At 41.2% G+C, this 27,650-nt stretch overlaps 2 protein-coding genes across 5 annotated transcripts; one reads left to right on the top strand and one right to left on the bottom strand.

The window, feature by feature from the left end:
* Positions 1 to 3,565: 3,565 nt before the first annotated feature.
* On the bottom strand, positions 3,566 to 15,352 carry LOC311254475 (uncharacterized protein). 4 transcript variants are annotated; one of them, XM_084348256.1, is made up of 13 exons: positions 15,255 to 15,344; positions 15,111 to 15,146; positions 14,854 to 14,998; positions 13,933 to 14,122; positions 13,752 to 13,843; positions 13,429 to 13,661; positions 12,967 to 13,203; positions 12,804 to 12,878; positions 12,483 to 12,699; positions 10,076 to 10,284; positions 8,851 to 8,923; positions 6,393 to 6,510; positions 3,566 to 4,917 (listed from the first exon to the last, which is right to left on the bottom strand). In XM_084348256.1, exons 3-13 carry the CDS (start codon positions 14,867 to 14,869, stop codon positions 4,722 to 4,724), a joined length of 1,656 nt encoding a protein of 551 aa, XP_084204382.1. In that variant the 5' UTR covers positions 14,870 to 14,998; positions 15,111 to 15,146; positions 15,255 to 15,344; the 3' UTR covers positions 3,566 to 4,721. The 4 variants fall into 4 exon arrangements, with proteins under 4 accessions (XP_084204382.1, XP_084204379.1, XP_084204380.1 ...); XM_084348253.1 differs by having other exon boundaries at positions 14,854 to 15,146; positions 15,253 to 15,352; XM_084348254.1 differs by lacking the exon at positions 15,111 to 15,146 and having other exon boundaries at positions 15,253 to 15,352.
* A 99-nt stretch (positions 15,353 to 15,451) lies between these two features.
* eevs (2-epi-5-epi-valiolone synthase) lies at positions 15,452 to 26,820 on the top strand. Its single transcript, XM_084348531.1, has 8 exons — positions 15,452 to 15,598; positions 16,037 to 16,102; positions 16,362 to 16,430; positions 20,059 to 20,215; positions 22,726 to 23,359; positions 24,619 to 24,822; positions 24,976 to 25,228; positions 26,367 to 26,820. Exons 4-8 carry the CDS (start codon positions 20,073 to 20,075, stop codon positions 26,462 to 26,464), a joined length of 1,332 nt encoding a protein of 443 aa, XP_084204657.1. The 5' UTR covers positions 15,452 to 15,598; positions 16,037 to 16,102; positions 16,362 to 16,430; positions 20,059 to 20,072; the 3' UTR covers positions 26,465 to 26,820.
* Positions 26,821 to 27,650: the final 830 nt, after the last annotated feature.

Below are 27,650 nucleotides of genomic sequence, written 5' to 3'. Positions count from 1 at the left end.
TTGTGCAGAGGTAACAAAACGTCTACCCTTACCTCCACAGATCCCTGATTATCGCCTTAAATTTCAGGCCTATGGACGGCCTATCGTTTGTATGAAGGTGCACTACCAGCAGGGGGCGATAAGGACTGAAGCAAAGAACAAACAAAGTAAAAACAGCCAAAATGCCCATGTAAGGAACTGGTTATGGAGCGCGGGTTGGTCCAGTCACATGACTTTAACCCAGGAGACCAGGGTTGAAATCCCGTGTAGAGCCAATAGTCAGTATCGATTGTTTTGAAGGAGGAGATGTTTTAGGCTAAAACGATCTCAGTTTCAGTGCCTTTTTTTAAAAAGTGTAACCAGACGTTGCATATTTATTATTGCTAACATGACCGTAAAGTGTGAAGTTTTAATGGAAAGGCAAACCACAATAAGGACATGGGTCCAAACTATTTCTTCGAGCGCAACACAGCATACATTGTCAAAAAAAATTTTTTTAACACTGATATTTTAAAGGTGCAATATGCAAGAATTTTTGTTTTAAACAGTTAATAGATTAACTAAAACAATTAATAGAATGAAAAGAAACAAGTGTTGAGGTGATGTCAACTGAAGTTAGCACGCTAACCAGCTAGCCCTGGTCAGTCCTGTCTTAAAATACCACTTTACTTCAAGATGTGATGTCTGTTAATCTCAGGAAGAGTCGGCTAATAGGACCCCTAGTTGCACGGCCAACTGAGCTAACTAGCTCACGGGAGCCACAGTTAGCAGCAGTAAGCACTTACTCTGGTGATATGCTGCCCCCTATTGGCTTGGAGTATGAATTCGACAGTGGGCTAATTCTTTTGTACAGTATTGCACCTTTAAAGCTTTGTTAAAGGTCTCTGAAATGTCCCAATAGCTGCAAGATACAGTGGCTAGCTGTATTTATCTTTTGTAGTAAACTCAATACAGCAATATGGTTAAGTGCACTATCCAAATCACAAGAATCAGCATTTTTTTTGACACAGGGAAGATATGTGACAAAATAGGATTATAATGAAGTACTGCAGTGCTGCAGAGAGGCCCTGGTCTACAAATCCTGTTCTCCCCAGATGACCCCAACATCAGCTTAATTTGAATTGTTTTTTCAGTGAAAATTGGGACGCAAAAACTATAATTTCCACTAATCATGAATCATATCACAACCGCATTTGGATTTGGAGACATGTTCTTCAAATGAATGAGCTTTTACAGTAATGCCTGATGCAGCAAAGTTAAAGTTTTACATGTATTTTGAAGAATTGCACCTCTGTTTTGGCTGAAATTCAAACTTTCCTTCAGGTAATTAGTCAAATGAAAGCATCTTGGGTCATTAAATTGAAGTTCACACACTACTACCAGCCCTTATTAGAAGATAAACGTTGACATTTCCCTTTTTGCTGTTTCACAGTCCTCCTACCTCTGATGATAGCATCAGGGGCTCAACTCAATTTATAAGGGGTAACATTTCATCCTCAAACACCTCACTGAGTGGCTAGGTAACAGGACGCTATAATCCATCAATAAAAGTGTATTGATATTGTCAAATGTTAATATGTCATCCATAAACCCTTGGGTCCTCTTGTCAGCAGGACACAGCCTCCTCAGCAACACATACCGCCTGGTCGTGTTGTTCGCCATCGACCCGGGTCTCCCTGTGAACGGCTGCTGCTGTAAAACGTTGCATGCCGTGACAGAGCGGAGCATTAATCAAAGTTGATTTTCAGTGTGAGGGCGCAAGTGCCTTTTTCTGCTGGAGAACTGTTTAGCACAACAGCGCTCCGTACAACAGGGTCCCACTCTTCACTGTAATGGTAGCAAAAGGGGGTCATAAATAATGGATTCAAGATCACTTACACCTCATGAAGCAGGCTACGCCGTACGAGGGGATATCGCATTTTGCTGCTCAAATTATAGATTTGGCTCTTCTGGCTGCAATTGTAAAGGAAAACAAGACCTCTCCAAGAGGGCTTCGAAAGAGTTTAATATGGTGCAAAACACGACGACAAAACAACAGTTTAGACACTGTCGCTGAACGATGATAGCTGGAAACAGGAGGACTGTGGGTAAAAGAAGGTTGGGTGTTCATTTGCATCCTTTCTGGCAGACGTGTGGAGCGAACGATCACTTTTATTTGCAGTAGGTGTCTAAACTACATACAGTGTGTGTCCCAACTTCACCTTTACTCTTCTTGGAAAAAATATAAATGAAAAACAGCAGAAATCCTATTTGTCTTCAGTGAAGATTTGGTCCGTAGATGCTAATGGTTACTCCCCTTTATCATCTCGTGTTACTGATTCATATTTGCTCTTCATTGTCTCTGCACTTTAAATGACTACTCCAATCTCCCCTTTGAAGAATGACAGATATAATTACATTTTTAATGCATTCGGAATGCAACTGTCCACTATCAAACCACATTTAATAGAAAATATGAGTATTTATTCAGCATTTCTATGATATTCCCTCATGTTGAGCTGTTTGAAGACTAGAATTGGAGAGGTGTTCTTATTTTATCACACACATAAGACAGAGTTCACTGTTATTACTTTTAGATGATAGCAAATAATGTGATAACCTCTTGTTGTAACTTTGTGTCCTTGTGTCGGTGCTGCTGCAGCTGCCTGTCTTTATACTGCCCCTCAGTGGCAAAACAGGGAAATGGCCTACTGAAGACAACTCGCCTTCATGTGAACCAATTCTGAAAGACCTTGCGTTCACAGACGCTGTGGCAGACTTCAACATTTCACCATAAAATGTGAGGATAAGAATCCCAATAATTTCTAATGTGCCAATGCAGCTGGAGATAAATAGCAGAGAGCAGAGGAGATGATCAGATCTCACTCCATATCTTAATGGGATCCTCTCACACGCAATTCCCATTAATGACCAATCCCCCAATTATGTAAATCAGAGAACGGTCACTAACAGTGAGAAGTTGAAGTTGCTCACATAAACACCAACAGTGTCACATTGCACAGAGTGCTAATTGGCCACTACTTTTCATATAATTGCAGCGGCTGAGGTCACGTCCTCGCCTAACCTCTCCTTTAAGTATTGTTTTTCAGCACACAAACAGTTAATGGAGCAATTAAGATGGCGCTCACAAGTGCCACTTGTGGGGACCATTTGGCAAGGAGGAGCTGGAGAGAGGCCGACTGGGGAGGCTGTAATCCTGCGTATGGTACACAAGAGTCTTGGACCGGAGGGAGTGGTAAGTCAAGGTGCACCGTGCAACTCACAGGCGTCCTATTCTGGTGTAAACTGGTTGTTACTGAACCAGGCAGTCATTCTGCATCAGGCACTTTATGCATTTGAGAAGAAAGAAGTTTTTTTGGTGCCAACTTATATTGTAAAATAAGTGGTAACACTATAATAACCATCATTAATGGTCAATTTATAGTTAGTTAAACTTGAGTTAATAGTTATTTCACTGTAGACATTAAATGAATGCTTTATTAATGGTGGCTATTATAAAGTGTTACCCGTGTAGCAAGTACTGAAGCTTAGATGCAGTCAGTAGTGCACTTTTCATGTACTAAGAAATGGGAGAAGTACTTAGATCTTGTACTTTTATACAAATTTAATGTATGACTCTTACTCATTACAGAGTATTTGTATACTGTGGTACATTTACGTAAGTAGAAGAACAAAAGTATTAGCATCCAAACATAATTTAAATACCAAAAGTAAAAGTACTACAGAATGGTATATTTCAGAGTTTCATTCATTTGCTCTTCACTTTATTGTTGAAGCTGGTAAAGGTGTTTTAACTACTTTGTAAAGTTTATGTGCAGGCCAGCTTGTGAATTTATCTTTATCTACAATATGACATCATTTGTTAATAATATTTTATATCATTATACAAAGCCTGCAACTAAACGTGTCAGAAAAATGTAGTGGAAAAGCTACAATATTTGCCTCTGAATTGTAGTGGAGTAGAAGTGTAAAGTGGCAAGAAATGGAAATAGTAAAGTATTGTTCTAGTACTTAAATACAGTACTTGAGAAGATGTACTTAGTTACTTTCCACTAATACACGTACTCATGCACAGAAGCAGCCTTTTGTTCATTGCCGTACAAAACTGTCACTTTATTATAAAGAACCTTGAGCTGAATTTATATGAAAAAGTGCTATAAAAATAAACTAAACGTTTCAAGTATGCTCAGACTTTTTCAAGAGACACAGTGAAAAAGAGCAGTTTCTTTTCGTAACAGTCATATTTATCAAAAATGTGTGTTTAAACAGCATCAGTGTATAAAATAATGTCAGGAGAACATACAGCAGACATCGTGACCTGTTTGAAGGCACACAGTAGTAACAGTTTTCCTTTACTTTCTTGGACAGATATTTTCTTGGGCATGTTCACAAATTTCCATTGTGTGACAAGAAGACGGTCAGCTGTTTTACGTCTTTTTAGTATTTAACGCGATACAGTGTTTTCCATCCACGCAAACGTTCAGTGGAACTGAACAGTCATAACACATGACAGCAAACTGAACCTGTACAGGACACACACACGACAAAAAGCTACCAGTCTTCTCATCACACCATGAAACAGATGTTAACTGACCAAAAGTTAAACACCAGTAAAGATTTAAACTAACAGTGCCGTGAACGTGTCAAAAGGAGATAATATGAACGCCACCCATTTCAGAGACTAATCCCGGGAGAGTGAGGAGGAGGAAAAAAAAAAGTTTTCATCTCTTCATCTACCCCCTCTACCACAGACTTTGCCCACCCTCTATGACTAAGTTATGCCCTGTCATGTAGTCGGAGGCGTCAGATGCCAAGTAGACCACTGCAGCTTGCAGGTCTGTCACTTGAGCCAGTCTACCAGCAGGGATATCTGACAGCCAGCGCTGCACCAGAGGCCTCAGACTCTCCGAGTGGATGAGAGGGGTGTCAACAATCCCCCTGAAAAGAGAGACGGAGAAAGTGAGCGAGAAAGAGGAGGGGGAGAGTAAAAAAACACAATGAAATCAGAAGGCATCACAGCTCAGAGGCAGGAGTGACAGCGTCGTTTCAGAGCCACCACTTTGGTGACAAAAATAAACCCAATTATCCTTTGAAGAAAGGGCATGGCGTGGCATCTCTGATGATGTTTACTGTGGGACCGGTGGCACTTAAATGACTGGCACGTCTCAGGAGGACCCCCCCGGGTATGAGGGGACGTCTGGCATAATTTGCTCAAAGCCTTTGGTTAAGCACTTATTATTATATGCAACACATTCCTGCTCTGAAATGAGACTATGTTGAGGTGAAATGTACCAAAAAAAAAGGTGCTGCTCTTGGTTTCGTGTCACGCTGGCGTCTAATATCTCAGTCACAACAAATGCAGTTCTCTCCACTCTCTGCAGCCAAATATCACAGACTAACATTTGAATAAATATGTCAACTCGGCCGCCTGCGCCTAATACGAGACGACTTCTGACTTTCTGCACAATTGACGTGACAGTGACTAAAAAACCGTCAGGCCCGAATCATTGTTCGATGTATCCCGGTGCCTTGATATGGAATTCCAACATTGGATAAATTAGCACTTCCAAGGAGCGTGTGACACCTTGGTTAACATATTCCACCTCAATTATATTTCTCTTCAGCTGCCCTGTTATCTGGAACCTTTGCTGGCAATCAGAGGTACTGTTTTCCCTCAGCCAATTTTCTAGATAATGCAGCTTATCACCGCTGCGGCTAAAGTTGCCAATGGAATCAGGCTCCAGTCAACCTCGTGAGCGCTAATTGTGTCCCTTTTTTATGCATATTTACCGACTGTCACTTCAAAGAAATCAGCGGCCCATTGAGACACCCAGTTAGCGCGGGGGAGAGAGAATTGCTTCTTTGCAAATTAAAATTAGCAAACAAGCTGCCGATAAATAAAGCTGAGCGAGGCGCGTGTGTGAGGGCTTTGTTCTGGGGCTGTGACTGGGCCTGGCTTGCCCGGTGCCACCGGACGGATTTGCTCAGGGATGGCTGGGGCTAAGGGATGCTCCACTTAACACACACACACACAAGGAAACCCCACACACATACACAGCCTTTCCTGTGTTCTCTTCTTTTCTTCCCCCATGCTCAGCTTCACAGACAAATAGATACAAACAAGGCGCCATTGTTGGAGTGAGGTTGCAAATTTGATTCCCTAATTGAATAGAACAATTAGAGCAAGTGTTTGGTTGATTCATCCCTCAAGACGTCATCTAATTAAGCGCTGATGTATTGTTTGAGGACTTAAATTAGTGCATCATTCTCAAATGGGGCTCTTCATATGAAAGCAAACACACTAATCACCACTTCCTTTCGCGGCTCGGTCCCTCACAACACTCAAGGTGGACCGGTACGTTTTGGCACCGAACGGTAAGGGAAGGAGGCCGAGAACAGACGGGAAGACTTACGGTGAGATGCAGTTGACGCGTACTCCTCTGTCAATCCATTCAGTGCCCAGAGTCTGAGTCAGTTTGACCACTCCGGCCTTGGACGTGTTGTAGGAAAGCTGCTTCTGGGGATGAGGGACTGCAGGGTAAGAAGAAAATCAGTTACCCAAAATGGACACAACACAGCATTTAATGAAATATAACATTTCCTGCAGCATTAATAATGGACATACTCAGGTTATTATTGAGAAATCTTTCATTTTTATGGATAAAGAGGGAAAAAAAGACAGTTCCTTTCTCACAAAAGCTGACAACACATACATTTTATACTGCAGCTCATGCGGTTTCTTGTGGATACAACGTAAAAAGCTCTTCCATTAGCTGCCGGGGACTCTGCGGATGAAGCCATGTAAAATTAATTGCTTATAATGTCCAGTTATGCTCTGTCCTCAGCAACAAAGACAGGGAGCCATTTGTTTGCCTTGACCATCACAGATGCTGCACACTGCATGGGATGCCGGGACAGGGGCTCATTTTCTGCCGGCTGATTAATCATCACAAGGAAGGCTCCAAGTTACATACAACTTTAGTAGTTAACCCCGTCACCCGCCGATCTGACTGCCAAATGGCTTCAGTGTGAGACCGGGATGATAAATACCGGCCAGCTGCAGAGAGGCAGCGGCCGGTCCTGGGGAGAAAAAAAAGGGCCGGAGCATCCCGCGTAAGTTGCTCGGATAAAAATGTGCAGGATAGAGGGAAAAGTTAAAGGAATAAGATGTAAAGGCTGGGACAACGGCGCCGTAGTTACGAGGGTGGTTGAGGGGGATTGTGCCGAGTGTGGCAAGATAGCAGAGGGAAGGTAAGATTGGGCTGGGCTGGGCTGGATAAGGGGTAGGCTAGGACCTCAGAGGAGCAGGCGAGGAGGAGCAGAGCCCAGGGCTTACACGCAGATTGAAGGTGAAATCCGACTTATCAGGACAGGAAACACAGCTCAAAATGCCTAACAGCACTAATCCTCGCTCAAGACCTGATGATACGGCCCCAAAATACCATTCAGAAAATGCCTTCATCCTTTAAATAAACCTGCATTGATGTTTTTCGCCGTCTTAAAGAGCCGTAATCCCCAGAGAAGGGAAAAGGAGGTAGAAGGAGAGCATTCTCCAAAGCCCTCTTTAACATTCACCCTGCTACTTATTGCCCATTTCAAGTGGGAGAAAACATGCTCTTTATCAGGCTCGCCTTTACATCTCCAATTCTTCCGAGTTCAAATGATGCACTCTTTTCCCAGAATGGCGAGGCTGTTGTAATGTACATTACTATGCAGCTGAGATCTGCAGGTGTGAGTCACAAATCCCTCAGTAAGGTCATCGTGCAGCCAAAAAAACTGAGTGTGACCACATCAACGGGGATATTTCCTGTCTGGGAGTCTTTGAGCTGCTGGCCATTATTGAGAAAAAAAAATGGTGCTTGATGGGACTGTGTGTGTGTGTGTGTGTGTGTAGGGGGTGTTAGCCGGCACACACACACGTTCTATTCAGCAGATGGACAAAAAGCTGTCATTGTGCATTTTAATTGGGCATTTACGGCTGCTTTTTGGGCTTCCACTTGGCGAGAACAGGTCCCATCTGATTACACATTATGACAATATTATAACAGATGTCCAGACCAATAAAGTAAATTCCTGAAGGACTGTACGTAATGTGAGTAATTGATCATTTTTTTTATGCCGGCCTCTATTTACCAGCATGCTCCTGTTTTACAGATTGCCCCTGCAGTCGGGACTGGGGCCCATATGGCACAGCGGTTTACTGGCGATTTGACTATACTGCTGATGAAGTGTTGCTGTTCCTCTGGAGGAACCTGTTGGAGGAGGAACATTACACCGGTGCTGCGAATTACAAGGCTTTTACTAGGCTCTCACTAAACTCTAAAAGTATCTTCCGCTGTTCAAACAAGGCTGCTGGCACAGGCCGGGGTTTTGCCGCTGCACAGGAACCCTCCCTTCCCAAGTTGGACCTCAGGTTGCCTTCCACATCCTCCAGACAGCTCCGCAGAGAGGGGATGTTTATTATGATGCAAAACTGCCTCGGCGAGACGCAATCACAACACTTTCCTGCTCTGCTTACTGTATGCAGGGGTGGATGCATCTCTATAGAACAGTTTAACTGGGGTAAAAGTTGCAGGGTGGGAAAAAAGCCAGCTAATCCGGTTTTAAATGTGCAGGTTCACTCTGAGGTCCTCACAAACACCAAAACTGCAGCTGGATTTTTTGTAATGATCCAAAGTCAGATCGGACTTTCTGTCCGACGATAACAACTATTTCATGATGCACTCCTGCACATATCTGTATTTAACTCTCCCTTCCTCCCCCTCCTCCTCCTCCTCCTCTCGAGCCAAACTCTCCACGCCAAATGGAGAGATTAAAAGCAGACATGGAGGGGCTCCAGAGAGAAGGTGGGGGAATAGAATCATCACTCACCTATTAGACTGGCCATGGAGGCTGTGTTGATAATCTTGCCGTATCCTTGCTTCAACATCACTCGACCTGCCGCCTAAGGCAAGGATTCAGGGGAAAGAGGCACATTAAACACCTTATTATGGCGCTGATATGCTACCAAAAGCCTGAGCACGGATCAACACAAAAACATGTAGTTTATCCTCTGAGACAGAAATAGTGGTTGAACAACATTCAGGGCACTTGGGTGGATTTTGAAGCTGGTAGGGCATGTATACATAGATATCTGACAGCAGCAGATCATTTAGGACTAATTTTAGTAACTAGAGAGAAGCTGAGGCTGGTTGGACCATCAGTAATTAGGTCATCCTCTAACTAGTTTTGACAGATAAATTACTGAAGGAATGCATGATCAAGGAACAATTTGGTTCTTTGGGTAGAGCCTAATGACAGAATTATTGTTATTTTTATATTTGGTACTAGTTCACAAATTGTCAATTTTTTATTTTCAAAATGGAATTTGTTGCAGAAGAAAACGGTGTAGCTACTTGTTACTTTTAGGGGTTAAAAAAATCTACAGATATCATTTAAAAATGTATTGCATTGTGTTTTTCTTGCCTCGTGATTAACATGAACCACTTTCCCATCAAAAGTTGATGTGATCTATAAAAAATAAATACAGTATATTTATCACATTTTTGTTTTAAGTTTACCTGATTTGTTCCATCATACGTTGCTTTTGGTTTAAGATCAAAGTTTAGTCTGATTCTGTAAAGTACTTTAAGTTTCCCAAAGATGTACAAAAGATAATTCTGAAACTACATGATTATTTAATTGTTAAGGGAATTTCAACAGCATTCTTTTATAACATTCAGAAGCCTTTTCTTTGAATTTTATATTTTCATTTCTCTCTGTCTAATATTAAAAAAAAAAAATGGTTCCAGTGGAAAGTTGTTTCACAAAAGTGTTTGTCAAAGCAACAGTAAAGTGTTTCTAGTGTTTGGAGCAGCATCTATTTTCAGAGCAGTAAGTAAAAGTATGTTTCTTCTATGTTTCAGTTAAACTATCAACATAAAAAAAACCTGAACTCAAGTTTTATAAATATATGTGTATTTTCGTTTCACATCAGACTAATGTACCACAGTGCCATATAGTGGAGCAAGTAATGACCACACACACACACACACACACACACACACACACACACACACACACACACACACACACACACACACACACACACACACACCTGACAGCACATGAAAGTCCCCCTCAGGTTGACGTTAAAGGTTTGATCCCACTCCTCTAAGCTGGTGTCTTCACTGGCTGAGTTCATGTTGATGCCGGCGTTGTTACAGGCGATGTGGATCGCCCCCCATTTGGAAACGATGTTGTCAGTCATCCTCTGGACATCATCTGTTTTGCTGATGTCAGCTGTGATCGACATGGCATTGATACCTGTTAGAAAAGACACGAGAGTGTGTTAGAATGCTTTGCTCATGTTGGAAGATTGTGTGTGATATCAGCAACTTCTATCACTGAACATTCAGAAGTTGGAGATGTAAAATTTGGCTTGAGATGTGCAAAAAATTAAAACATCAAGAACGGAAGTCATGAAAAATACTATATATAAATATAAATATATATATAAATCTTTTTATTTTTAGTGGGTTTCAGTCTTTAATAAGAAATCAGAGGGAACATCACACATACAGAGGTTCACAGGAACATGTATAACCTGACACAGTACATCTTATGCTGTAGTATGCTGCCATCTGCTGGTAAAAAACCAAAAGCTGTCCACACTGACAATTCATGACATGAGGCATAAGTGCACAAAGCCAGCTTGAATGTATACACTTGCTGGATGCTTGAGTAGCGATACGATCAGTGATCAATGGCAATGAGATTTGACAAATCTGTTATTGCAGATTGTTCACTCTCACTATATTAGTGTCAACATAATGCAGCGATAAAGTTGTCTCATGATTCAGGAGCCTTGAGATATAACAGTTTTGTTTAACTTTCTGATTTTCCACTAACAACATACAGTGACATGGAATATGTTTCTGTGTAGCTGTTGTTCCATCTAGAAAGTTTGTTTTCAGCTTAAAAAACAAAATCCATCTGGAAAAAATGACTCAGGGCGATGTGAAGATTATGTCCAGATAATACATTTCAATCAAAGGAAATTTACAGTGCAGGAGTATCGACTTACCTTGGATATAAACTTGCAATATAAAAAAAACTGTTTTTTTAACGAGCTTCTCATTATTATTGTTTAATTTAAAAGAAGCTCATGCTTAGTACGGGTGTATTTTCCATTACACGTCTTAACAAGAACAAAAATACAACTAGGCCATGGACTCCTCCAAATCAAATGCATCTTCATGTGTAGTTGTATTCACACCGAATGAACTAGTGATTACGATGGGAGCTGTCAACTTGCAAGCAGAGTTGTGACTACTAGCCAATTATTTGATTAGTTACTCAAAAGTAATCTGCAACCAATATTGATGACTGATTAACTGCTGAAGTGATTATTTCATGCAACATTAACAAATATTGTATACTTCCAGCATTTCCGGCGAACTGAGTGTTGGACTGTTGTGATTTTTTATTGTTTTTCTATGTGTCATATAGAACAATTAATCGTGAATCTAAGCGCTGTATCGTAGGCAACTGGACAGTTTCTTGAAGATGTTTCACCTCTCATCCAAGAGGCTTCTTCAGCTCTAACTGACTGGAGGGGAGTTTGCAGGCTACTCTTGTCAGTGTGGACAGCTTTTTTGTTTTTAGCCTGCAAACTCCCCTCCAGTTAGTTAGAACTGAAGAAGCCTCTTGGATGAGAGGTGAGACATCTTCAAGAAACTGAAACAAGTCCAGTTGTCGACGATACAGCACTTAGACTTTTCATGACCTGGACGACTAAGAACCTTCATCAACAATTAATCGTGAAATAAATAGCAGATTAATCAATTATGGAAAAAACCTAACTTTGTGCAGCCATATGAAAACTAGTGCAACTGTGTGACAGTTAAACTGAGAATGTTGGCTCATTGCAGGGCCTGGTGTAATGGGAGCTGAGGACTGAGGCCAAGTGAATATTTTTACATGTTCAACTCGCCAGCCTGCTCAAAAATGATGCCAATATCGTCAAAAACAGAGTTAATGCTTGTTGCGACCCTGCAATTTTTGCCTATGTGACCTGACTTCACGCTTGTTCCCACCATGAAAGAAATGAGAGGATGAGGATATCCATACTGGTGGAGGGGCAAGAAAATTGTCCACCATGACGCCCCCACGTTGAACAACAACAACAACAAAAAGCCACAAAACTGCCCCCTAACATGCCCCTATGGTAGACAGAACGTGATAATGTGCCCTTCACGGTGGCCCAATGTGCTAGGAAACTGGACGCAGTGCTTTTTAGCAGAGGAAATGTGATAAAACTCTTAGAAGTGCCACTAAATGGTTAAACAGTTCATAGTTCTCGGTGTTTTTATTATAGAGGTGTTTATACTTTAAATCTGAGTCACATAAATGCATCATGACTTTCTGTGTGCTGGTACAACTGGCTGGTGCCCTTTTTATTTCCCCTCAGACAGCCTGAGTCTCACAGGCAATTCTACATTTGTCGTGTTAACACCACTTACCTTTCAGAAAGAGCTCTTCAGCGACAGCCTCAGCTTTGTCTTGATCAAGGTCTACAACTGCCACTTTTGCACCGGCCTCACCCAGGGCATGAGCAAATGCTCGGCCTATGCCCTGCCCGGCACCCGTCACATAGGCCACCTTCCCATCGAGACGCATCCGATCAAGGATGGTGAGGCCCTTGACTCCCCGGAAAACTTCGTCATCCGTTATTTTACTCTAATACAAATAAAGAGAATGATGCTTTTGTAAGAGAAAGTCCTCAGTGATGGTATGATGACTGCTGGCTCATTGAGGCCTGACTGAGGTTAACTAAACAGTACCTGGGTCAGTGAGCGGTCAGAGACCACAGATACCCGGCGGATAACACTGATGCCATCTCTTAGAGGGATAATGACCTTTGAAACAAGAAGAACACTGTGAAAATAAAAAGTTACACCAGCCAAACGCACACAGTAGTAGTAGGTCAGTAGGTTTGAAACTTACCTGCTCCACACGAGGATCATCTGCGACAAACTGGTTGAATTCTCTGAGCGCCAGTCCGTTGCTATCTGTCGTGTTTTTAAGATAAACTTTGGCTTTGAAAAGGGAGTTATCTACACATATGACCCCTTGCATCCTGAGCAGGTTGTTTTCCAGAATGAAGTTGTAGTAGTTGATATAATTGTTCTTATCAGCATCAATGAAGACCATGTCAAACTGCTCGCCTGCAGCAGCCAATTCCTGGAAGGGACAGAGAGTTATTAGGAAACTGGCCATGTGCCCCACAGTTTGTTAACTTATTAACACCAAAAATACAAGAGTCCGTGTTAACCTTTGCCTGGAACACACTGGAACTACAATGGTAAATATTAAAAGGTAAAGTGTGACACAACTGTATTAGTACAGTAGGTTGCAAATCAGTGCACATGATCCTCTCTGACAGTCCTTCAACAACAGGTTTCACACCTTCAAGGTGTCAATGGCAGATCCAGTCCTGACATTAATCTTCTTGCCGTGTGGAGACTTGTCAAAAATGGGCTGGGCAAAGTCTTTGAGGTATGGCTCTAACTCGCAAGCGACTAAGCAGCCATCCTCAGGAAGCCCCTCAGCCATGGACAGCGCACCGTAGCCGGTGAACATCCCGATCTCTAGGACCTTCTTAGCTTGACTCATGTGGATCAGCATCTTCAGGGTCTGGCCTGCAAAACACACATCAGAGAGTTAACTATCACAATACAGTCAACCTGTGAATCTAGTGGCAATGAGTAGAACATGTGAGGCTGTCTGACCTTCAACGTGGCCGGTGATGCACTCCTTGGGTAGCCTGAACATGGTTTTGCCATCCTTGTGCACCTGATCCCAGTCATGGGAAACTGTTTTCCTACAGAATGAATGAACATATTAACTAATGTACCTCACAAACAAGTGTTTTGAGTTATATTTGATTAAGTGTTGTAAGAGATGACATACTTATAAAGCTCTGCCAGAGGTTCACTTTCTTGCGTGGTCATTTTCTCCAGGTAGTCGTCCAGGCCGCTGGCTATGTCCACAGCCTTCTGCAAGTGACATTTCAACTCTTTCGGCACATTAGCACTCGCTGCAGCGATCTCCTTGGCTTTTGTTAGGAGATCCACAAGGACTTCCACAGGGGTGTCAGGAACTGGGGGGAAATAATATAATGTAGTGTTTAGTAATCAGCGACTTTCTCTAGCCTGCTGGCTGATTATCAAATTCCTTGTTATCACATTTAGAGCCCTGCATGGTCAGACACCTGCCTACAGTACAGTGAAGACCTATAGTTTATAAAACAAGCAGGACTCCGAGTTCCTCTGATCAAGGTCTGTTATGGGTTCCTCACTTTTGCTTAATTTCTTTTTTTTTTTTTGGCCTCTTTGTTTTAGCTGGTAGTCTGCCTTTAATGTCTGTCGCTCTGTCTTGTCTATTTACTTCTTTTGCGAAGTACTTTGTAACATTTGTTCAACATTATCTTTATCAGCATCATCACCACTATCGCTGCAACTTTTAATTATGTTCATTATCCAGTTATCTGCTAGTGATTCTCCCAGTGAGGTTACTGAATGACTGTTTTTAAAAAAATTACAAAAACATTTTCATAAATAACTGGAAATACCCATTATGCCCAAATGTAACACATTCCAACTGCATGCTTTGTCCATCAAACTTAAACGCATGCCCTTAATCATCACAAAATAGAAAGAAAAGCAGCAAATAAAAATCACACAGCTGGCAGCTAGTGAAGGCAGCCTGTCAGTGGTGACACCGCGGCTGTTTGCTCTGGTAAATGAGGCACAGACACGCACATGTTCCTGAAGTTAAGACACTCGTATTTACTGTGACTCCACCACACCGTGAATGAAGCGCGGCTCTTACCTTTTTCGGCTGGCATGGTGCGTTTATGGGCGGGTCGGTGTCGGCAGCTCTCAGGCGCGGCGGTGCTACCTGCAGACGCGCTGGTGACTTTCTGTTATATCACTGCAACTATGCAGACCGTTGAGGAGGGGGGAGTGGCCGGTGGCTTTCGCAACAGGCGAGACCTCGCATTATCCAACAGTACTTTTCATAACTTTCATAACTTTCATAACAGACAAAGAGCCAGAAAGAGCCACGTGGAGCCAGTGTTATCAAACCTTTTTCGAGGAAAGACGGATGGGTTTAGCTTCAGTCTAACCCACATGGCATGCCAGATGTTGGGGGAGTTCAAACAAAGGTTAAAACTTTTTTGTCTCCAGAAAGAGGACGACTCTCCATTAAAATAAATGAAAAACTCACACATCTGTAGCTTTGAAAGGCTGCATTCCATCCAGGTGTGCCAGTGTCAGGGCTGCATGCTGGCCCAGTGTCTCACTGGGACAGAACCAGCCTTCATTTGATTGGCTACACCTGTGATTTACCTCTAATCAAAGTGATATAAATCAAGTGTCAGAAGTCAGGTGAAAGTCTGACTGATAAATGAGGAGCTTTTCTTGATGCCCCGCAGGTAGCTTAGACAGTTTCTCAGAGTCAATAAAGACATTAAATGTTTGCCTTAGTGATATTTAATTAAAAAAACATAATGATCAGTGCTTTAGCCAGAAGACAGCAAGATTGTTCTGGAGAGGGGCTGGGGAGAGACAAGGTATGATAGAGAATAGTCAATGGTATATTTTGGTGGATATGTCTCTCACTAATCTCACCATACTGGGTCAAAGGGAGCTGTTTTATGTCTGACTGTTTTGGTGTTGATCATCGTCTGCTGCTTGTGTTTGTTTTTTGTCTTTTAGCTTTGCTGGTTGTGATCAAACTAGTAGTATCATATATGGAAATATGTATGCTTTTATACTATATTCTACACCAAGAGAAACAAATAGATGATTGTTTATCAGAAGGACATTTTAGATTTACCAGGATAGTTTGACTTGAAGTCCTGTAGAATTATTCAAATTATTCATTATTCATTGGCCCTTGACTTGGTTATTAATGGTAGTGAAATTAAGGTAAATGGCAAGCATTTTTTTTACAATAATTTAAATTTGGAGAGCTTCTCAACATATCATTTCATTTTGTATAATTACAGGTACATTCCACAGGGATTCCACCCCAGGCTAGTACTGTACCATTACCCTTCAACACACAGGTGATGGTATGTTAAAGGAAAAAAACTGAGCTACATACTCAGTCACCTTTGTTCCAGCACTGGAGGCGTAATTCCTCGTCTGTCTCGGCAGTCACAGTGTCAAATTTTAACTCCTGTGTACTAGGCCATAGTCGTTAGTTATTTTGAATAGTATTGTATTAAACTGTAAGTTATAATTAAAATGCAAATACAACAACTGGTGGAACACACAGTGAACAGACGTTAGTCTCTCCAACCAACCACTCTCTCCCACCGTTCTCTCAAGGTTGGATTTCCAAGGTGATTTACAGAAAACTGTCCCCGACCACTACAAACAGTCCACCGGCCGATTCAGGTGGGAATACAAGGTCGATTAGAGACCTTTCAAGGAAACAGTAATTAAAAAGGAATGTTATGGGAGTGTGTACCATGTTGAACAATGGATATACAGTACAGACCAAAAGTTTGGACACACCTTCTCATTCAATGAGTTTCCTTTCTTTTCATGACTATTGACATTGTAGATTCACACTGAAGGCATCAAAACTATGAATTAACACATGTGGAAAAATGTACTTAGCAAAAAAGTGTAAAACAACTGAAAATATGCCTTATATTCTAGTTTCTTCAAAGTAGCCACCTTTTGCTCTGATTACTGCTTTGCACACACTCTGCATTCTCTTGATGAGCTTCAAGAGGTAGTCACCTGAAATGGTTTTCACTTCACAGGTGTGCCCTGTCAGGTTTAATAAGTGGGATTTCTTGCCTTATAAATGGGGTTGGGATCATCAGTTGTGTTGTGCAGAAGTCAGGTGGATACACAGCTGATAGTCCTACTGAATAGACTGTTAGAATTTGTATTATGGCAAGAAAAAAGCAGCTAAGTAAAGAAAAACGAGTGGCCATCATTACTTTAAGAAATGAAGGTCAGTCAGTCCGAAAAATTGGGAAAACTTTGAAAGTGTCCCCAAGTGCAGTCGCAAAAACCATCAAGCGCTACAAAGAAACTGGCTCACATGAGGACCACCCCAGGAAAGGAAGACCAAGAGTCACCTCTGCTGCGGAGGATAAGTTCATCCGAGTCACCAGCCTCAGAAATCGCAGGTTAACAGCAGCTCAGATTAGAGACCAGGTCAATGCCACACAGAGTTCTAGCAGCAGACACATCTCTAGAACAACTGTTAAGAGGAGACTGTGTGAATCAGGCCTTCATGGTAGAATAGCTGCTAGGAAACCACTGCTAAGGACAGGCAACAAGCAGAAGAGACTTGTTTGGGCTAAAGAACACAAGGAATGGACATTAGACCAGTGGAAATCTGTGCTTTGGTCTGATGAGTCCAAATTTGAGATCTTTGGTTCCAACCACCGTGTCTTTGTGCGACGCAGAAAAGGTGAACGGATGGACTCTACATGCCTGGTTCCCACCGTGAAGCATGGAGGAGGAGGTGTGATGGTGTGGGGGTGCTTTGCTGGTGACACTGTTGGGGATTTATTCAAAATTGAAGGCATACTGAACCAGCATGGCTACCACAGCATCTTGCAGCGGCATGCTATTCCATCCGGTTTGCGTTTAGTTGGACCATCATTTATTTTTCAACAGGACAATGACCCCAAACACACCTCCAGGCTGTGTAAGGGCTATTTGACCAAGAAGGAGAGTGATGGGGTGCTGCGCCAGATGACCTGGCCTCCACAGTCACCGGACCTGAACCCAATCGAGATGGTTTGGGGTGAGCTGGACCGCAGAGTGAAGGCAAAAGGGCCAACAAGTGCTAAGCATCTCTGGGAACTCCTTCAAGACTGTTGGAAAACCATTTCAGGTGACTACCTCTTGAAGCTCATCAAGAGAATGCCAAGAGTGTGCAAAGCAGTAATCAAAGCAAAAGGTGGCTACTTTGAAGAACCTAGAATATAAGACATATTTTCAGTTGTTTCACACTTTTTTGTTAAGTATATAATTCCACATGTGTTAATTCATAGTTTTGATGCCTTCAGTGTGAATCTACAATTTTCATAGTCATGAAAATAAAGAAAACTCTTTTAATGAGAAGGTGTGTCCAAACTTTTGGTCTGTACTGTATGTCCCATTTTAGCCCTATAAAGATAAATTATAGGATAATTATACTTCACCTGGTCTCAAATATTTTTTAGCAAGAATATTGTCGACCATCAAAAAGTTGAACAGTGCTCCTTTGCATTTGCAGGGTTTACTCAAGTAGTGCATAATGTTAAGACTTTTTCATTTCTTCTTTGTATTTTCATTTTGTGCACTCTCAGGACTGCACTGGAGCGTAAAAGTATACTGCAGCTGTCCTTCTGTGAGTCAGAGAAAAAGTGTGCAAAAGATAGAGGCCGAGACAAAGGATAAAGACAGGATCAATACAAGGAAAAACTTTCACGAAAAGATCAACACCAACAATGAAAATATCATAGGATGTCCAGTGTGTAGAATTTAATGGCATCTAGCGTGAGGTTGTAAATTGCAACCAACTGAGCAATGTCTGTCTTCCCCTTCCCTATGGTTGACACTAAAACCTGCCCTATTTGATTTGTCCATCCTGGCCTACTTCTGAAACATGACGGTGCAACATGGTGGACTCCGCAGCAGAGGACTCACTCACTCTGTAAATATAAGAGGCTCATTCTAAGATAATGAAAAACAAGGTGATAACATGTTCTCACTCCCAACTGGTCAAATACGGCAGCTTGGTCAATGGCCTTAACCTTCAAACGATAGCCCCATTCACACTGCCCTTTCAGGGTGAAAGTTTAAGACTTACAAAGAGTGAAAGTGCGTGAAAGTTTCAGAGGCGGAGAGGGGGGACGGTTGCTGCGGCTCTGATCCGCCTCCGGAGGTAGGGTGGTCTACCTACCTCTTTAGTGTCCACTTTGCACGTGAAGGGCTCTGTGGCCAAGTTAGCAATAATATGTAAAATGCAATGTCCAATCAGACTTTCAAAATAAAGCTTGCTGACAAACTTTTACCATATAACGACATATCTGTCACGCAGTTGAGGGTTTGGTTAGGTTTAGGCAACAAAGCTACTTGGTTAGGTTTAGGAAAAAAATACTGCTTTGTGTTACTATAACATTCACTCGCACCACTTACGTACCTAACATTATGTAATTTACTCAAGTAAACTTAAGTAGCCTACATAACTTAAAAACGAATAATCATTGACTCTTTGTCACGCACAGACGAGAACTATGATCCCTTGGGGAAAGTCCTACCAATGAGTCACCCAGACACCCTGACTGCTACCCATCTCTACACCACCCACCATCGCATTACTACACTAAAAGGGAGCTTCAAGAAATTATGCTAGAGGGGATACTGAAGCGTTAAACTTTCAAGTATAAGGCAACTGGCCAGGCTATTTTTGATATGTTGGGAGTGAGAATGGGCTGGATTACACACAAAATACAACATTGACAACATAATGGATTATTATGTATATTATCTTTAATTCCTTTTTATTAATCCCTTAAATCCTATTCAATGGGTCTTCAACAAGAATTGCCTGTGCATTCGTAGCCTGACATAGGTTTAATGTTCCAAGTGTTGTTAAAAACCTGCTAAACTGCAGCAAAAGTGTGTTAATGCCACTGTACAGATACTGATTGGGGATTAATGTATCAGATTAATTATTTTAATTTAGTAGTAATTTGAAAGAAAATGTAAATATTATGTGATTCTCTTGACCAAAACCACAGTTACTTTAATTAATGACCTATATATTACACAGCTATGTAATGCATTGCACTCATGAAAAAAAAAAAAAAATTCCAAAGAGGTGTTACCTCACAGTTGTGTAAGTGAATACCACATGTAATGACATGTGAAGTAGGCTGAAAGCCAATGCTCCTCCCTTGCCACAGGGGCATCCTCTTAATACTATACAGTATTTAAAGACTCATGGTGGGGGCTTCTCAAAATTCAGACTTTATAGTAAGTAGCTCTGTTCACACCTCTCGAATCACAGCCACCACTGCAAGAATGGGCAAGGTTAATCTGGGAGACAACGACATCAAGAAAAACAAAACAGAGTTTTGCCTGGTGCGGGTCAAAGGTACCTGGAAGCGCAAACTTGCAAAGAAGGTCAAAAAGGACACAGGTGACTGTGTCTCTGCTGCAAAAATGTGAGTATAACATAATTATTTAATCACTCTCTTTAAAATACTGTAATTAAATAGAACATGTGTGATACAAGTGGCAGATCATGTCACAGTACTGCATGATCGCCTATTGGGTCTGTTTATTTTCTTTGATTTTGCATATTTATTTAGATTTATTATGCTATAGTTTATGCTATCTCTGACTCTCTTAGTACATTTTGAAAAAGTATGCTGTTGCATATATGTGATGGTAACATTGTCTGATAAATGGTTGCATTTATCATTTACAGTATGCATTTGTTAGTATTTACTTGTCTGTGTTACACAAGCAAAAATAGGCTCCACATTTTGATTTGGCGGTTGGATTGATATTGTAAAAATTGGAGTGAAAGCTTTTTAAAATATTTTAAATGTCGGAGAAATAAAATCTATTTTAGTGTGGAGGCAGCAGTGGGATGGGATGGGAATTTATTGTAACCATTGTATTTCACATTGTATTTACATCTTCATCCTCCTTGCTTCAGTAGACAAATCTGAAATCTATTTGTTGGTCAAATATTAAACAGCAAGACATTTATGAAGTCAAAATAGAAACTATTATTTGTCATTATGATTTTACATGAATTGACAGGACACTGGAATTCAACTTAAAACTGAAAATAAAACAAATAGTTATCATTTGAATTGACAAAATGAATCAATCACCATCTATTCTGCAATTTGTCAATAAGTTTATCTTTCTTTTTTTCCAGTGTTAGTCCTCTCTCAGTCTTAAAATGTTGTAGGATGGGGTTTGGGGGGGAAGCAGTCACACTATGATTCAGCTACTTGGTTCAAGTTGAGAAAATTTGTGGTCATAGTGAGGGAAAGTTAACCCAAGGTTGACTGCTGCAGGAGATAAGATTAGAACAGCAGTCTCCAATGTCAATGTCACATGCTGTGCAATCCCAGCCATCCAACGTGACCTCCAACCGAAAGAGGCTTTGCACTTAGCATAGTTTGCACAAGTTCAAGCAGTCAACATATGGTAAGACCTCTTGACATTTGTATAAACATACATGCTGTCTCCTTCTGATGAAAGTGATCAAACTCTGAAACAGGATTCTGCAGAAGTATGACCCTACTGTAATGTTACACCGTAATTTGAACAAATTTGTAAAAGACGTGTGATAATTAATGTTTCTCAGGAATCCAATAAATCCTTTTCTGACTTATGTGTGGCTGAGGAGACAGGTTGACATTTAGAATCAGAGTTTGTGTAACAGGGATTTCACTTTGGTATGAATATCGCCCGAAGCTATTCATGTCTTCAGGGAACGGCTACACTTTTTTCACTGCAATAGCTAACTGCCATAACTCAGAAGAAATAACACACGCAGATATTGTGCTGTCAATCAAACAAACACCTATAGAAAACTGTAAAGGGCACTTGTGGTGGCTTGAGGGTAATCTTTTCAACATATTAATTACAGTAAAACAGAAGAGTACAGTGGGAGAAATAGTTTCATAGATATAACGAGTGTGTTTTTCATTGTATATCTGACCTTGTGTTTAATAGCTTGACTCTGCAAAACTTTCAAATGTATTAGATTTAGATGAAGAGAGATAATCAGGATCTGTAGATGGCAAGGATTAAATCAGCGGTCAAGTGTTAAATATAAAGTTTAGAGGTCATTTTTTTAGGTGAAGTTAAAGAAAAGTAGATGTAATGCTGACTACCCTGTTTCAAGCCAGGTCTCAGTTATAAAAGAACGGCCTAGATTCCTGTCATAAATAATGTTATTAATTATAAATTGAACATGACGCAGACCAGAATGTTAAGAAATATCACACTGAGAATGTTAATCTGCCTCCTCTGTGAGTTCTGGAGATGAATATTTTAGTGTTTTGCCGTGTTTGTTCCCGTAGGAAGAGAGTGCTTTGATAATAACTTGCTTATTCTTCTTCTAGCCAAAACAGGGACAAGGAGATTTGAGGCACTGACGTTTAATTTCTTAACAGTTGGGATATTCACTGTGTTTGAGCTGAATGTGGTCCTTGAGACTCAGCTAGGGCCTCTGTCTAACAGAGAAACCATTCGAGAAACTGATGCCGAGTAGACAAGAGCCCTGTTGATATCGGCTGTTGTTTTACGATCTGTACAGCTTGGCGAAGCCCAGCCAAGGTTGTTGATATCAATGAGCTATTTGATTTTGCAGCAGGTTGTCATGTGCACTTTTAAAAGTTCTATTAAAGTCATTTTTATTTCATGTTTTCTTTTTTGAAAGCAGTACATGCTCTGCTTTAGAGTCAGATAACAGTTTAATTCAGTTGCCTATGTCCTGTTGTTTTATGCAAAAAGTTTTGTCAAATATGATCCCAAATACTCAAGTCACTGTTGAAAGAATGCCTCTTTTATTGGTTGTTCATCTTGTGCATCTTTTTCACAAATTTAGCACTTTAGAAAATCAGAGAAAGCACCATAAAACAACATGCAAAATAAGTGGTACCCATTCCATTATAATAACTATGTCTTCATGTGTTTTGTGTGGCAGCTATGAGAACATCACAGAAAAGGGCACCACTTGGACGGTGGTCAGCCCCATCGTCTTTACTTACCAGGTAACTGAGACCCAGGACCTGCTGGACCCAGCCAACGACACACTTCTACTGGGCCACATCACCGACCCGCAGCAGCTGGAGGACTTTAAGAAATCAAACAAGCCAATCAAACGCTTTGTGGTCATTGACCAAGAAGTTCACAAGATCTATGGTCCCAAGCTGACTGAATATATGGAGGCCAACAATGTCCAGTTCAAGATCTTGGCTCTACCCACCACAGAGGAGAACAAATCCATGGAGATGGCCTTGAAGATCCTGGAAGAGGTTAACAACTTCTCCCTTGACCGCCGCACCGAGCCTATCATTGCCATCGGTGGAGGGGTGTGCCTGGACATCGTGGGCTTGGCTGCCTCGCTCTACAGAAGGCGCACCCCTTACATCAGGGTCCCAACCACACTGCTATCTTACGTTGATGCCAGCGTGGGGGCAAAGACGGGGGTTAACTTTGCAAACTGCAAGAACAAGCTCGGCGCCTACATTCCACCCGCCGCTGCCTTCCTGGACCTGTCCTTTATACAGACTGTTCCTCGACGACACATCTCCAACGGGCTGGCAGAGATATTAAAGGTACGTGGACTATTTAAAGATGTAAAATTGAACAATTCTGCATTAAAACAACACTTCTGTAACAATTTCTCAGACGTAACGTACTTCATAACAATGTTATGTCTTGAAAACTTGAAGTAAACATGCATTCTCAAGTTTTTTGCACAGCGTTGCCAAAACTCAGACCAGCCAAACATCAAGCAAGTGCAAAAAACACAAGGCATAAAACCCCCAAAGCCAGCTAATATTATTTACTAGTCCAACAGCACAATTGCAGCTTGTGTTAGGGAAGCTTCCTGCAGTCGAAAAGCCAGACTGAGATTTACACTCGTCTCTTGCTCCGTCGCACTCTCTTTTCCTCCTTTTGGCTTCCTCATCAACTTCTGCTTTAGTCTTTTCACCTCTATCATGATGTCCACAGAGGCTGCTGAGCCCCGTTCAGAGAAATCCAGAGACATCTATAAATTAACTCGAGGTATCTCACTTCTGGGAGAGAGTCCGGAAGTCACGGTGCAAATAACCAAACATAACGTGAATAAAACTTTAATCCATTACCTCGTCTTGAAACACGTACATCGATTTTCATCAGTAATGGTGGTTGTAACAATGAAGACGATAGCTCCCATGATCCCATGCTACTTACTCTTTTGTTTTGTTTTGATTGAGAGAACCCTAGTGGCAGAAATTACATACTGTGCATTTAACTTTAATCTGATGCATACTGGAAAATGACGATGGTGAATTCTAGTATCAGCATGATCACCCGCTAATACCACGACTTGCTTCATAACAATAAAAAATATTATTGTTATGGGGCCTTGTTTTAGTTATTTAAGTGCAGAGCGGTAGGTCTTGGATGCACGGATTGTGTGGATGTCTCCAAATGCAGCTGCTATTTTGGTTCATGTATGTGCAATAGAGCTGTGTGAATATAAATCAGAGGTGAAAATACCAAACAAACAAACGGTCATAGTACAGAGCACTGCTTTTGCTGGTTGACGTGCCCCCACAAAAATAGGGCTCGTAATATTTACTAGGAAAGACAAGCCTTGTATACAGTCCTAGCTATTCTGGAAAGGCAGTCATAGGTTAGGCACTGCAGTTTCACACATGCCGTGTACAGTACAGCGGCTATTCCAGGAGTCACCGAAGGGACGTTTCAAATTCCACTGATGGCAAAAGTGTTAATCTGATACACTAACTGACTCCCAGACATGATGTTCTTACTTTTTGTGTGTTTTGAACTGCTCATTTAAGTTTTCTATGTGTTCTCTTTGCAGATGGCCTTGATGAAAAACAAAGGGCTCTTTGAGCTTCTTGAGAAACACGGCCGTGTGCTGTTGGACACTAAATTACAGGGCGCATCACAAGTAACACGTATAGCCATCACGACCATGCTGGAGGAGCTTGCCCCAAACCTTTGGGAGGATGACCTTAACAGACTCGTGGACTTTGGCCACCTGATCAGTCCAGCATTAGAGATGGTAATGAATCCCTCATGGCAGATGATATTATACATATACAATATATTGTACCTAGTACACATTTGATTCTACGTGAGCCTACAATTGATATGGATGGGGTCTAAGTTCTCCACCTTTGTCCTCACACTATCTCACTTTTTCCTCGTCGTACAGAAAGTTCTCCCCTCCCTGCTGCATGGAGAGGCAGTAAACATCGAGATGTCTTACATGGTTTACGTATCCAAAGAGAGTGGTCTATTGACAGAGGAGGAAAAGCAAAGAATCATCAGCTGCATGGTGGGCCTGGAGCTGCCCGTCTGGCATGAGGACTGCACCATGGAGCTCATACAGAGGTCTCTGCAGGACAGACTGAAGCACTCTGGAGGCCTGGTCAGAATGCCTCTGCCTGTTGGTCTTGGGCAAGCAGGTGAGAATCACTTGAATGAGACTGTCCTTACCAAAACAAAAAACAAGAGAGCTCAAACTATTAGCCTTTGATCATACTTGTGTTCTCTGGGGCTCCTTTTATTGATAGCCAAGCCGACTAAGCAAAACAAATTTTAACTATTGCACAATCAGGTAATTCAGGAATCTGACAGCAGACATTGATCCATCTATTTCTTGCCAGGAATAAGAACACTGCATCAAATGTGGCAATGTACGTTTCTTTGTTCCATTTTCAGTTTAATGTTGTGACAACACTGTGCTTAATGTCTGGCTAGGTTTAGGCACAATAGCTATTTGGTAAGGCTGAAGGAAATGTTTTTGTTTTGGCCTACCTGGATCTGTCGCCAAAAAGCACGACTGGAAATTGTCCTTAAATCTTTCTAAAAATGCCCAGTTTTCGGAAAATGTCCCAGGATCTCCTTTAAAATATCAAGTGTTTGGTGCCATCTTGAACAGTGGTCTCTCATGCTTAAGTGACATGCTTAAGTCACTTACGCAAGTTGCGTGACATAAGTTACAACAGGTCGTAGTTATTTTAACCCAAAGTATGATCTTTTCCGAACCAAGTAGTTTTTGTGCCTCAACCTAACCAATGAGCGACCATTTGACAACATAATTAGCAGTCCAAAAGTCACAAAAAAGTCATTTCATAAAAACATCATAGAATGTCATATACTGTATGTGAACTACAAGCTTTATTTTGAAAGTCTAGCCAGATGTTTCACATTGAATATTAATGCTAATTTGACCACGGAGCCCTTCACGTTAAAGACAGAAAGTGTCATAATTTGAAGCTTAAGGCCACTGACCAAGCTGCTATATTTGACGAGTTGAGTGACAACATGTTGGATTTGACATTGTAGAGATGTTGATATAATACATATGAAACGTACAAATTGAACATATCCATGGTTTTGCAGGAACGTAAAATAGCAACATTTTTAAAAAGTACTGCTGGTATTCCATTGTCCTACAAATGATTACACCGGGTCTTTTTTAATGCACTGACAGGGAACTTTCTTTCCCTGTAAGATTTGTTGCATGTGTTGTTATTCAGACTTCATGTAATACACGCTGTAATTAACACATGCTCTTTTTGCTCTTTTCTTTCATTGCAGAAATCTTTAATAACACATCTTGTGAGATCCTGCACAGAGCTTACGAAAAATGGTGCGATGAGCTGAGCATCTCCTCTGGCAGCAACTGTGACCCTTAACCTGCCAATATACAACTGTATCAGTTCAGTCTGTTTTCATGATGATATGTTTACATTTTTTATGAATGTACTCTAGCTTTTCATTTTTCAGACGTTGAATGGGAGGTAACCTTATTAGCACTGCTTTATTTTTCTTACAATCCATTATTATTATGACAGAACCAGATATTGCTCGCCTTCTAAATGAATATTAAAGGTTGTATAACAGATCAAAGATTTTTTTTTACTTGTGTTTTTTATAATCATGCATGCATAGCATCAGCTAGCCAGTCATGTAACAGGCAGCTTGCTTACCAGTTTCTTGTTATGTCTGTAAAATACTGAGTAGTTTGCACCATTAAATTTTTGTTACTGCTAATCAAACATTGTGCGCACCCTCCTTACTTTCATTGACATATTTTCTAATGGCATGTGTAGCAATTCTAACTTCTAACAGCAGGGCAACACCACCACTCACAGATGAAAGTTAAACCTGAAAGTTGAATCAGCAAGGATACATGTTTCATCAGGCTAAGCTAACATTCTCAACACAAACGTTAATGAAAACAACAGGAACTACTGTCCACCCAAAAACACTTATTTTTGATTACTGTTTTACTTTCTGAATTTATCAGACGCATAAGATAATTTTCTGAGGGAGCACTGAAGGCAGCTAACATCCAAGTTGATCCAAAACTATGGCACCATTGGACTTTGTTAGCACCAAACGGAATATTTTACCCAAAATTTCGAACAACTCACAACCAGCTGTCTGTAAGTGAAAGCAAACAATGTTATGTTAGCAAATAACTCTCAGTACAGAGCAGAAGAACTTCACGACATGCGAACAAACCCACAACTCTGACACACTGTCTACATTAAGTGGGTGTGGTTAACGTTACCAAGTTAGCTAAGACACCCAAAGCTAGCAGATGGAGCAACATTAGCTTTCATTTAGAATCCTCTTTTGGTCCAACAGTCACTATCCTTTACCTCAGTTTTAGTCTCCAACAACTGCTGAGAAAATTATCTGGGTGTTTACCTCCACCTCACTTCACCAGCTATTTGCTAACCTTGCCTGCTTGTGAGAATGTTGTGGTTAGAAAGGTACAATTGAACCAGACAGTAATAACAACAAATGCCTTCATGGCCCTAGATTTAAGATGTACTGGTTTGTAATTCCAGCTGTCTTTCCCAACACCTAAAA

Source organism: Pagrus pagrus (assembly GCF_965226575.1).
Source record: "Pagrus pagrus genome assembly, chromosome: 3".
Taxonomy (NCBI): Eukaryota; Metazoa; Chordata; class Actinopteri; order Spariformes; family Sparidae; genus Pagrus; species Pagrus pagrus.
The sequence above is the reverse complement of the archived record's forward strand: the minus strand, read 5'-3'. Positions and strand labels throughout refer to the sequence as shown.